At 36.1% G+C, this 12,717-nt stretch overlaps 1 protein-coding gene across 8 annotated transcripts in view; it reads left to right on the forward strand.

The window, feature by feature from the left end:
- CHD9 (chromodomain helicase DNA binding protein 9) overlaps positions 1-12,717 on the forward strand; it is a 132,035-nt gene that overhangs the window by 88,546 nt on the left and 30,772 nt on the right. For all 8 annotated transcript variants that reach the window (XM_033127233.1, XM_033127234.1, XM_033127232.1 and 5 more), the window contains 6 exons: positions 537-733; positions 1,182-1,381; positions 5,941-6,100; positions 6,536-6,625; positions 11,953-12,056; positions 12,566-12,683. In XM_033127233.1, the coding sequence (XP_032983124.1) occupies positions 537-733; positions 1,182-1,381; positions 5,941-6,100; positions 6,536-6,625; positions 11,953-12,056; positions 12,566-12,683 (869 nt within the window). The remainder of the gene's footprint in view (positions 1-536; positions 734-1,181; positions 1,382-5,940; positions 6,101-6,535; positions 6,626-11,952; positions 12,057-12,565; positions 12,684-12,717) is intronic.

A 12,717-nucleotide genomic window follows, 5' to 3' on the forward strand; every position in this document is an offset into this window, starting at 1 on the left:
AAAAGCACTGAAACATGTTTCTAGATCTATAAAATATTTATGTCCTTTGACCAGTATTTCCATTCCTGAATATTTCACTTCTTTTGGATTTATCTTTAGGATAAACTTAGATCACAAAGATTTACTTTAGCATTATTTATGTTAAAAATTTAAAACAATCTAAATTGAATTATGAATTAATTAGATAAAGAAAATTATGATCCATAAATTCAGCTTAAAATATATTTTATGGTTATTACAGATGCACAATACAATAACTGTCATATTAATACTAAAGCCAAATACAAAGTTCTTTTTAATCCTGTGACTGTAATATCATAAAATTATATGCGTATGGTATTAAGGGTTTTAAAGGAATAAAAGAAATTTTAAGTTGATTTGGCAGGTTGTTGGAATTGTTAGTAATTTCTTTTTCTGGCTTTCTAGAATTATTTTATCATTTATACAGTTTATCATTTATACATTGAAAAATGTAAGACGTTGTTATAAACAAAATAGTAAAAGGACCTTCAAGTAATAGCTATTAAATTTTACAGAACAGCTTGGTTATTGACACTCCAAGAATTAGGAAGCAAACGAGACCCTTTAGTGCCACAAAAGATGAATTGGCTGAATTATCTGAAGCCGAAAGTGAAGGAGAAGAAAAGCCCAAACTCCGGAGACCCTGTGACCGTTCCAATGGCTATGGAAGAACCGAATGCTTCAGAGTAGAGAAAAATCTGCTGGTTTATGGGTAAAATATTATTTTTAAAGTTTCTTGTTAGTAATCTGGCATGTTAAGTTACAGAAAACATACACTATTCTAGTATATTTTTTTATCTTGTTAGAATCAATAAAATCTATTTCTAAAATACCCTGAATTTAAATGTTTAACATGTATTTAATAACAGAATGATGGGATTTTCTTAAGTTTTAAATTACGAATGTATCAATTAAGTCATTCTTCAGGTTTGCATATTCCACAATGCAAAATGGATATTGTTGTTACCCATTATTGCATAAAATATACTAGAAATTACTATACCATGGCTCTGCATTTTACTCATGCAAGAAAACCCTTTATTAAGTAAATCCTGTGAATGACAATGTGTATTTTTTGCAGTTTTCAGGCCTTTTATCCATGAGCTCTGTTTTTCTTTAGAACTTGCTCAGTATTAATGTAAATATACCTTTTTAACCAGATGGGGCCGATGGAGAGAGATTCTATCACATGGTCGTTTTAAAAGGCAGCTAAACGAGCATGATGTGGAAATAATTTGCCGAGCCCTCTTAGCATATTGCCTTATTCATTACCGGGGAGATGAGAAAATTAAAGGCTTCATATGGGATCTCATTACTCCAACTGAAGATGGGCAGACACGAGAGCTACAAAACCATCTAGGTAAGAACCTTTTTCCGTTTTCTTTTTCACTTTATTTTTAGTTACGTAAATAATACTCAACATAGTACCCTATAAAATACCTATAAAAAACATTATAGACAATGTTAAAGAACCTTTATCCTTCACCCTCAGTTTCATGTTCCAACTTAAGAAAATACCAATGTTACCAGTTTTGTTGAGCTTTATATACCATTATCAAACATTGTTGGTTTGCAAGCTGTTGACCTAATACTGTAACTAAGAGCTCTTCCTATCTGAATTTATGTAGCACCGTCTCAATTCTTAAAGTCCTGCTTAGTAGTCCAAAGTATGGATATTCCATAATTCATTTAGCGTTTCCTTCAATGATGGGCTTTTAGGACATTTCCACTTTTAGACAATTGGGAAACAAGTTTCAGTGAAGATTCTTGTACATTCATCCTTGTGCACATGAATAAATCTATCACAAGTAAATATCAAGAAATAGAATTGTTGAGTATAGCATATATACGTACATCCTTAGTACCTAAAATGTGGTCTCTGGATCAACAGCATCAGCATTTCCTGGGAGCGTCTTAGAAATGCAGAAACAGGCCTCAGACTTACTCAATCACAATCTACATTTTAACAAGCTCCTCAGCAATTTGTATGTAACTAAAGTTTGGGAAACAGATGTACATTTTAAATTTTCATAGATACTATTTGCTGTCTCATGTGGCTATACCAAATTTACAGCCTTATAAGAGTTATATACAAGTACTTTTTCTACACAGCATTGGTAACAGAACATTCTTTTCTGCATCAAATAATTATTTCATAGCATAAAATAATTGTATTTTTTAATAAAGATAAAAAAGTTAATGTGCCCTTAAAGCTGTGTTAAATTTTGTTCTATTTAATGAACAAATACCTGTTGAAGTACTTGCTATGTGCTTCTTGTTCATGGTACTGAAAAATAAGAAGAAACAAGATATACAACATCCCTGAGCTCATGAACCCTACATTCTGGTGAGGTAGACAGACATAATACAAATCTAGGTGAATTAACTAAATAATTAAAGGTTGAGGTAAGTACTGAGAAGTAAGTAAGTGCTAAGATGGAGAATAACAGAAAGCACCTATTTTAGAATAGGGTGGTCACTGGAGGCCTATCTTAATAAGAGGCAATGAAATTATTAATGTGAAGAGCTGACTTCTGATAAAGAGAAGATTCCCAGAAATATAATTTTACTCTTCTTTGGAACCCCACTTACATGTCAATAAAGAAAAAATAATAAGGCATTAAGCTTGACAAATTCCACAGGCAGAAGTCCTAGTTTTTTCAACAGGTGCTGGGAGGGGAGGAAATGGATTGGGTATCTATAAACCAGTGGTTCTCAGCTGTACATGATTCTGTGCCTGAATCCCGTCCCCACCCTGGTTGTCACAACTTTGACCATGTTATTGGCATCTAGTGGGTAGAGGCCAAGAATGCACAAGAGCACCCCACAATGAAGAGCTGTGCAGCTCAAAATACCAACAGATAAGGTTCCTGACTTAAGATGGTTTTGACTTACGACTTTTTAGACTTTACAATGGTGTGCAAGGAATAGAATACACATTCAGTAGAATCCTTATTTGGAATTTGGAATTTTGATCTTTTCCTGGACTAGTAATATGTGACATGATACTTATAATGCTGGACAGGGGCAGCAAGCCACAGCTCCCTGCTAGCCATGCAGTCACGAGGGTGAGCAACCGATACTCTCTATTGTATTCATTGTGTGAGATGATTTTGCCCAGCTGTAGCCTAATACAAGTGTTCTGAGAACGTTTAAGGCAGGCTAGGCTAAGCAGTGATGTTCGGTAGGTTAGGTGTATTAATGTATTTTCGACTTAAGATATTTTCAACTTATAATGTGTTTATCAGGATATAACCCCATCATCAGTTGAGCAGCACGTCTAGCACTGAGATTGAAAACCTTGCTATGACCTAAAAGAGATTTAAGAGTCTTCAACCAGTTGCAGTGTGTAGGCCTTATTTGGATCTTGATTGAAACAAACAACCCAGGGAAAATTTTTTATTATGTTTATTAGACAGTTGTAAATTTGACTACCAACTATTAAGGAAGTATTATTGTACTTCTTAGTGCTGATAATGGTATTGTTTTTTGTTTTTATAGAGGAGGCTTTATCTCTTATAAAGAAAAAAGATAGGTACTCATTGATAAAATGATTGATGTGTTAGATGTACTTCTAAAAATGTGAGAGGTTGGGAGTAAATAGGGTAGAGATGAAATGAAATTGGCTATGGGTTGATAATTATTGATGTTGAATGATGGAACATGGTGATCCATCATGTAATTCCAACTATTTTTGTATATGATTAATTCCATGATTAAAAAAATAAATAGGCACAAACCTTCAAAAGTGGAGCTAATGGGAGAAATAGTAACAAAATTTTGGAATTAGTGATAACTAACTTAACGAACCAGAGAGAGCTGAATCTTAGATTAGCATGGGAAAAGGTAATAACGCACTGATGTGCTTCATATACTACCCAGATGTTTCACGAGTTTATGACATCAGGAACCTCTGAAAGGGAGGGGGGATTAAAGGACAAAGGCTTTGATTAAAAGTTGTTTAAGGGGCTCAGATCCCTACGTGCCCTCTTCAACTCCTTGGAGCCAGGATGAAGACTGACTGAAAGTTTATTCCCTGGAGAGGGTAAAATAGAGGATCTCTGAGGGTAAAATAGAGGGTTGCATTGGTATTTGGGGTATGGAGCTACGAAATGGGGATTAAATGACGTCTGTATACTGAACAATACCCTACTCAAGAAAGAAAACCAAGGAATTTTCTGTGATGAATCTCACCAGGCCAAAACCTCAAGATCATGACAGGAAACAACCAGTAAGATTACCCTTCAGTGAGTCCAGTCAGTTAGTTCCACCCATTCAGATGACCTGTCAGCCCTTTGGTCTGTCATTCGGAAATATGAGCAAATGACCGAGGATATCATATCCGAGGAAAGTCTCCAACGTGAGAGATAGAGACCAAGAACAAACCCTGAAAATTAACTTGAAGGAAACAAGGAAACTATAAAAGGAGAATACAACTTTTAAAAAACTATCATTAATATCTTCAAAAATATTTCAAATGTATTTTGGTTTTGAAAGAAGAATACAGTGCTATAGAAACATTTAAAGCAAACAGACCTCCAATAAATTCTAAGTTACATGTAGCAGAAACAAAAAAGTAAGTCGGATTAAATGAAAAATATGAGAACATTTTGTTAGGGACAAGTTTAAAAGTATAGAACGCCTACAGGTTTTATTAGAAAAATTTAAGTATACATACTTGTATACTGTTTCGTTTTCAAACCAACAATGAAGAGGACTGGAATACAAAACAATATTAATGTAGAACAAAATAAAGTTTAAGATAGAAGGCATTAATTGGGATTTTATAAATGACAGTACCTAATAATAAAAAAGACCAATCAATAGAAAAACATAATTATGAATTTGTATGCACTAAACAAAATGTCCTCAAAATATAAAGGCAAAAACCATCAAAATTTTAAGGATAAAAGGGCAAATGCACATAATTCTTCTCTTTACCACTATGATGCAAATCCTAGTTGGTAGAATACGGCAAGGAAAAGATACATGAGGCAAGAATTGAAAGGAAGAGTGAAAAACTCCATGATTAGTAATTGTGAAAAATTACAAGTGGAACTGAAGTATCGTGAAAGATTAATGTGAGGTGGTATAGTCATACAATAGAATTTTACACAGCAATTCATATGGATGAATTAGAGCCTCATGAATCAGCAAGTATTAATCTCAATATCGAGAGTAGTAAATAAGTTGCAGAATTACGTGTATAATATGTCATAAAAGTTAAATACTAAATATTTCTCCAACATTCGAGTATAAACATTCATGTAATGAAAAAAGCATATTCAAGTTAGTGATTTTCTCTGGGAAGGAATGAGTGAATTGGACATCAACTATATGTTATTTCCTTTAATAAAAAACTGACCAAATACAGAATATGTTAAGATGAAGAGTGGGAATTCTTTATTGTATTTTTGAAATATTGACAACCAAAATGTCAGAGAAATAAACAAACAAGAAACTGTAATGGGTAAACCTAATCCATGTTATTAGTAAAACCAGTTTTGAAAGTCGAAGCCAAAACTTATTATTTTGTAACTAGGGAAGCAAAAGTAAAGCAGATGGAAAGGTTTATCATTTGGTGTTTACATTTGGAAAAATATAATGTGATTTGGAACACAAAAAGAAAATCAGAATGATATATAATCATTCAATGATATATAATCAATGATATATAACCAGTGAATTATAAGAATTATTGGGGGAAATTGTGTTAATATGCGTGTAAAATCATTATGTTAATCCATATCTTGTGTTTGGATCAGTATTATAGTTAACATTAATATTTTAAAGATCTCTGTAGAGCCTTCATAGACCTCTGAACATCTCCAGAAATTTCTTGGATTGAAAAAATGTTTCAAATTGCAGATCTTTTGTACAAATGGTTCCTGATATGACATGCCCTTCTCATTTTAACAGGCCTATCAGCCCCTGTACCCAGGGGCCGAAAAGGGAAGAAAGTAAAGACCCAGACAAGCTCATTTGATATCCAGAAAGCAGAATGGCTTCGAAAATATAACCCTGAGCAGCTACTTCAAGATGAAGGCTACAAAAAACATATAAAACACCACTGTAATAAGTAAGTTGTGGAGTGTTTTTAACACATCTCGTTAAAAGTTTACTTTGTTGAATTTATTAAGAATTTAAAGCATGCTGATTTTGAGTGTAGAGATAGTGTGGTCTAGGACCAATCCTAATCTTAATCTTACAGGGTATCCCTTCAGCAAATCAAGGTACCTCTTGTGTCACTGTTTTCATCAACAGAGAGAGAAATAAAACTGGCCTCCAAATGATCTCATTATATCTTACTTGGATATTAAATAATGATGATTATGAAGATTTTGGAGAAACCTATTTTATATATATGGTAGTAATAAGATTTATTTAATCAGAAGTTATTATTTCATTATAAAAATTCTGTATATAAATTCTTATCTAATTTAAACCCCATGGATGGATTTTCTTTAATGATTATTATCTTTGTTTCTTTTGATTTCTTTTTCCTCATTATTAGGGTTTTGCTTCGTGTAAGAATGCTGTATTATCTAAAGCAAGAAGTCATCGGAAGTGAGTGTCAGAAAGTATTTGATGGAGTTGATGCAAGGTAAATGAAATACTTGTTTATATTTATTTTTCAGTAACATGATTAGGCAAAAATTATATGACCAGGAAACTGTGTATTAAGTGGCTAATTAGTTAGTGAAATTCACAAGAAGAAAAATCCACCAAACTTAGAGAATGAATCCTTACCAACTTGTTGCCTTTTTTCTGTTAATCTCATCTTTGACTCTGTCACTGAACGTGATAACATAATAACAATAATGACATCAGTAGTAGTGGCTTCTTACCAGCAAATTTGAAACCTAACCTTTCTGTGCCCATTCTTCTCTTCTTCCCACTCATTACAATGGAAGAGGTTTTATGGTGACTGACTTTGTCCACAGATGACCCATCCCGCACCTTCGTCTCTCAGTTCTTTGACCTTTATCTACAATCATCATTTTTTCTCCCCTCCACAGCCACATACTCACTTAGTCATATACTTAAGCTTGCCATCCTCAATAACAGCATTACCTCTTAAATTTCCACAGTTACTACCTTTTTTCAAACTCACTTAACTCGGGTACTTTTCACTGTGCTCTGTAACTTCATCACGATGTCCTTCATCTTACCACTTACTGTCTACCACCACTGTCATGCCCCTGCTTTCCTTGTTACTCAACGTATGTTTTGTAGTCCCACACTCTAATCATTAACTAACATCCTTTGCCTGCCTGTCCATCTTTTCTACTCACATGGCACAACTCCAACTCAGGATAAACCCAACTATCCATTTACTTCTGGCCTACACCTGTGCAGTTGAATATTGCTGGAGAAAATTCAGGCAATCCTGCTGAAGTGACTCACTTCAAATTCATGAGCATTGATCCCAAATGATACTAATCACAAACAGACTTTTTAAACACTGTGACCAGTAAATTCACTTTTATTCCTACTCTTTAAGAGGACCAGTCCACACCTCTCTCCTCTGACCCTATCACCACCATTCTCTCCTAATGACAGCTGTTAATTCATGGTGAAAATAGCCACAATCACCCAATAGCTACCTTTATTTCTACTTCCAAGTGTGTCCACCTGTTCCTTCCCTCGGGATACAGTAGAAACGTCCCTCCTCCTTAGGCAACCCGTGTGCTTGGAACTCTTACCTGTTACGGACTTTACTCCTGTAGCCATCTTTTCTCTTTTCTGAATCATCATCCCCCCCCCCCCCCCTTACTGAATCATTCTCCTGGCCTGCATACATGCCTTAATACTTCAAAGAAAATAATTCCTGTAACCTACACCCTGCCACTCCATTGCTCTGCTCACCTTCACACCAAACTTCTCTGAAGAGTTGTCTGTGTGTTTACTCTCTTCTTCACCTTACATTTTTCTCTTCAACCTGTTCCACTTAACCTTTAACCCCACTACCCCACTGAAATGGTTGTTAACAAGGCCACTAGTGCCCTACAGTGTGATCGGCTCTCTAAACGTACTCTACTCCTTTGAAGGGCTGTCTTCTGTGGACACTCATGCTACTATCTCCACCTAGTTGTCCTTTTCCCTTTGCTAGCTCTTGTGCCTCTACCAGATCTCTAAATGATGGACGGACCAAGCTCTGTCCTCAGCTCTCTTTCTTGTCTATTATTTCTCCTTAGGTGAACTCATGTAGCCTCATCATATCAAATGTGATCTGTAAACAGATGTCTCAGATTCACATACTCCTCTCAGACCTGTCGCCTGAGCTCTAAGCTCTGAGTTATTAGCTGACTCCCAGCACGTCCACTTGAAAGTCGAACTGACACCTTCCCTGGCTCTCCCAAATCTTCTATTTTCAATCCTTTCCCTCCCACCTTCCCACATACAAGCCTTCTCCATCCTAGTTGCCCTAGGACTCCTCAAACCCTACAGGAAGTTCCGATAGCTCAACAAGGTATGTGCCAAACCTGAGCACTTTTCGCCATCTCCTGTGCTAATCCCCCATCCAAGCCACCATTATCTCATGGTTAGACTTGTGCAGCAGTCTCCTGATTGGGGCTCTGCCTCTGCTTGGCCTTTCGACAGTCTGACCTTCACACAGCAGCCAGAGTGCTCTTTCTGAAGCAAAAGTCTGGCCATGGCAACTCTTGTTCAAACATTCCAGATGCTTCGCATTTCTCTTAAAATAAAATCCAGACTCCTGGTGGCCTACAGTCCCTTTCGTCCTTCTGTGACCTCTTCCTTCATTCTGTCACTTACCCACAGAGCTCCAGCCACACTGGTGTTCTGTTCCTCCAGCCTGTCATGTCAAGCTCATTCTGTCCTGTTCCTCCTGTTCCAAATACCCTTTCCTCTGATCTTCCACAGCACTGCTTCTTCAAGTTCTTTGAGTCACAGCTGACGTTTTGCCTCCTCACAAATCGGCCTTCCCTGCCCACCCTAGCTAACGCAGACCCCCAGTCTCTCAGGACTACTTAACCCTGTTTTATTCTCGTTCATGATACCTATTACTATTGAAAAGCGTATTTATTTTTTTATGGTCTTTCTCCCATTATAATTCAAGCTGCTTGAAAGTTAAGTATGCTGTCTGTCTAACTTGGTCATTGTGTTCCCAGCTCCTAGAATCTGGGAAGTAGTAACACCCAGAAATAATTGTTGCCTAGTTGACTGCTCTTGACCCTTGGCCTGACTGGGTCCAGTCCATGTATGATTTCTCATGTATGCTCTCTCTGAATTATCCCCATGTTTCCATCTTTCATTAGTCTTCCCCTCTCAGGCTTCTCATTTAACGTTTACATCTCCCTCAAAGGACACTTACTTGCTCGCCTACTTGCTCACTCAGTCACTGTGGACCCCCTGTCTCCTTACTATCATATTATTACTTTCCTTGATTTCACACCCAAACTTCTAAGAAGTATCTGTATTTGCTGTCTCCTTCTCCTTTCCCCTTCACTGTGCATTCCACCACAATTCACTCCTACACCCTCATTCCACCTCCCACTCTAAGAAATTCTCCACCCACATTTTGGAGGCTAAATTTGACGCATACATCATTGCTTATCTTACTTTACCTTTATTGACTTCTTTCTTCTTAAAATGCTTCTGTGATGCCATTCTACTATAGATTTTCTTTTTAGCTTGCTTCTTGCTGCTTTCTAGCCACCTCTTCTACCTGTCTTAGAAATGTCTTCAAATTGGTCTTCCTTGTCACTTGCTGTTCTTGGGTGTTATCTTCTCTGAGGCATCAATTTCTATTTCTAAACTGATGTCTTCTAAATCTGTCTCCAGCCCACATCGCTCTTCTGAACCTCAGACACACGTTTCTCAAATGTGCCATCATTGCCAGGCCTTTGCGTTCTTGCTGGAACATTCTATTTCCCCCTTTCCTCCATTCTCCCCCTATTGCTCCACCTGACACCAACTCGGCCTTTCCTGACCTCTCAGGTCTGGGTTGGCTCGGACCCAGTGTCATAGCACTCGTCACACAGCAGTGCAGGACCTCGTCACAAGGGCAGGGCTCTGTCTTACTGTTGCTGTTATGGCACATAGGGAGTGCTATTTAAATACATTTTGGCTGAATGAGCTAGCTTGCGGAAGTGAAAGGAGGCTTTATGCAAGAGACATCAGGGAACTGAATCTTTAAAAACAGAAATCAACAGGAGCACATGCTCCTTAATATGTTCCATTGCCCAGCAGTTAATGGGCAATTAACATGCATATGGTACTTGCATTGGAAGGCTAGGTATGTTGAGTGCCTTTTCTGTTTTGGGGGTACAGTGCCACCTGATGGTTGGTGATAGGAACTATCTGACCCACACTTTTTGTTTCCCATTGGGGATCCTATCTCCAGTGTTCTTTCCTCTATCCTTTACCTTTTTGTAGTTATGCTTTGTTTAGCCCTGATAAGGAAACAGTCAAAAATAAATATCTTCTTTGTGTTTTTCCTCATCTCTTTTTCATCTTTTGCCATAGGCAAATCATTCTTCCCCTTTTTATATTTTATTACATCACACTATTAAATATTGTGATTGTGACCCTTCTGTTTTTAAGAAAAATTAGATATAACAAGATGCTTATTTAAGTGCAGAAAGATTTCTTTAAGAATCTAATGAAACTTCTCTATCCATTTCTCTGTGTTCGTGGGTTAAAAACTTTTTCTGCTGGCAAAACAAGAAAAATAAAAAGTAATTTCTTACCCATTTTTTTGGTCTTATTTACTTTTTAAACTTGTAAGTCTTTCTCTTTCATTGCAAATGCCCTTATTTCAACTATATTAATGTAAAATATTGGGTTCCTGTGGACTAAACCAGGAACATATTGAGCATTTATGAGATTATTTCTATATGAAAATTTGAATTCCCAAAGACAGCCAACTTACTCATGAACTTTTGCCACACAATTTAAGTAGGAAACTCCCCATTTCTTTATATCTATAGGCCTTTATTAATTTATGAAATTATGGTGCCAAGACAAAGAGATAAAATTCTACTTAATATAATTTATGTTATGTTTTATTACATCTCTGAGTCTTTGAAAATTAATAATTCATGAATATCAAATAGGGAATTTACCCTATCTAATTCCTACCTCTTCTTTGACTGTTGAAAAAAATAAAAGAATGGTGTATATATCAATTAATGATACATTTACTAATCATTGTCAGACATTTGCTCTGTGCTAAGCTAAAGGAGATAATGGCTTGAATCGCCGTGGTAAAGAAGTGAACATTTCAGTACTTCCGTACGTGGTGTCTTTTTCTTTTTAGAGGTGTTGTGCGTGTTACTTGCAGAGGTTTCTGGGGAAATAATTCCAAGTGATAAGCATTGTAAAAGGAAATTATGTTTGCAAAATTGTAAGTGCCATAGTTGTTTTATACTTATGAAAATAGCCAAATTACCAAAGCATCATGAATGTATTATACTTTTTAATACTTCATTATATTGTCATTTTGTGATATGGTATTATTTATATGCAGCATGAAATAGCTCTTTGAGTGTTTTAATCAAATTATGAATCAAAACCTTGCCATTTTCCTTCACTAGTAAGCAATTCTTAATTTTTCAGGGGTTTTCCTAGCAATAGCAGTCTAGAAGAGACATAATGTGTTTTGTAGCCTAAATGAATTTATTTGCCCTTTTAGGGCCTTCATCCCCTCGTATGCAAAATGAAATATTTAAACCAGGTGGTTTTTGTAATGTTGTTTGCTGACATAAGACTCTACTTTCCAGTGGAGCCTTTTACCTGTATCTAAGGGAAATCAGTGAAAAGAATATCATTATTTAACAGTAAAGTAAATCTTGTTGAAACTTATTTCTTCTGTTGAACTTAAGAGTATTAATTCATTTTATAGTGACTTTCTTGATGTTCAATTTTATGTTTTAATTCGTGGTAATTTGTTTTGTTTTTCCTAAGTGACATTGATGTTTGGGTCCCGGAACCAGACCACTCAGAAGTGCCTGCTGAGTGGTGGGATTTTGATGCTGATAAGTCACTCCTCATTGGAGTTTTTAAGCATGGTAAGTGAAAAGTCAGGTATGCACAGTCTTTTTCTATGTAGGTTATAATTGACGTAGTTCTCATTCTCAGTTTGTTGATTTCCACTTACAGCTTTATTCCAGTAACAGCCACGTTATTACATATATTATATAAAGCATGCATTCCCATACTGTCTGTCAGTGACTGCATTTCCTCATGAATAGAGTGGCATATGTGACCTGCCCCTCCTGGACATAAGTCTCCCATAACTTCCCCTCTGAGGATGAGTTCTTATGTGAAGTGTATAATGTATCTGTGATGAATTTTTCCTTTTTGTTCATTTTAACTGATAAAATTTAATCTAAATTTTCAAATATACATATTACCAGATCATGTAATATTTGTGATAATTTCTAGAAAACATGCTTAACCTGTGATATTTTAGTACATGGTTTCTTTAGGATCATCATCCACCATAAATATGAGAGGTGATTGTATCTATATAACTTTCTTTTTATCTTTTTTACTTCATGTCTGGTGATCCCTCTAGGTTATGAGAAATATAACACTATCCGAGCAGACCCAGCATTATGCTTCTTGGAAAGAGTGGGAAAACCTGATGAGAAAGCAGTTGCTGCAGAACAGAGGGCGAATGATTATATGGATGGGTACGTGCATCTCAGTCATGCATTCTCCTTACGT

This window comes from Rhinolophus ferrumequinum, chromosome 15 (genome assembly GCF_004115265.2).
Source record: "Rhinolophus ferrumequinum isolate MPI-CBG mRhiFer1 chromosome 15, mRhiFer1_v1.p, whole genome shotgun sequence".
NCBI classification, from domain to species: domain Eukaryota; kingdom Metazoa; phylum Chordata; class Mammalia; order Chiroptera; family Rhinolophidae; genus Rhinolophus; species Rhinolophus ferrumequinum.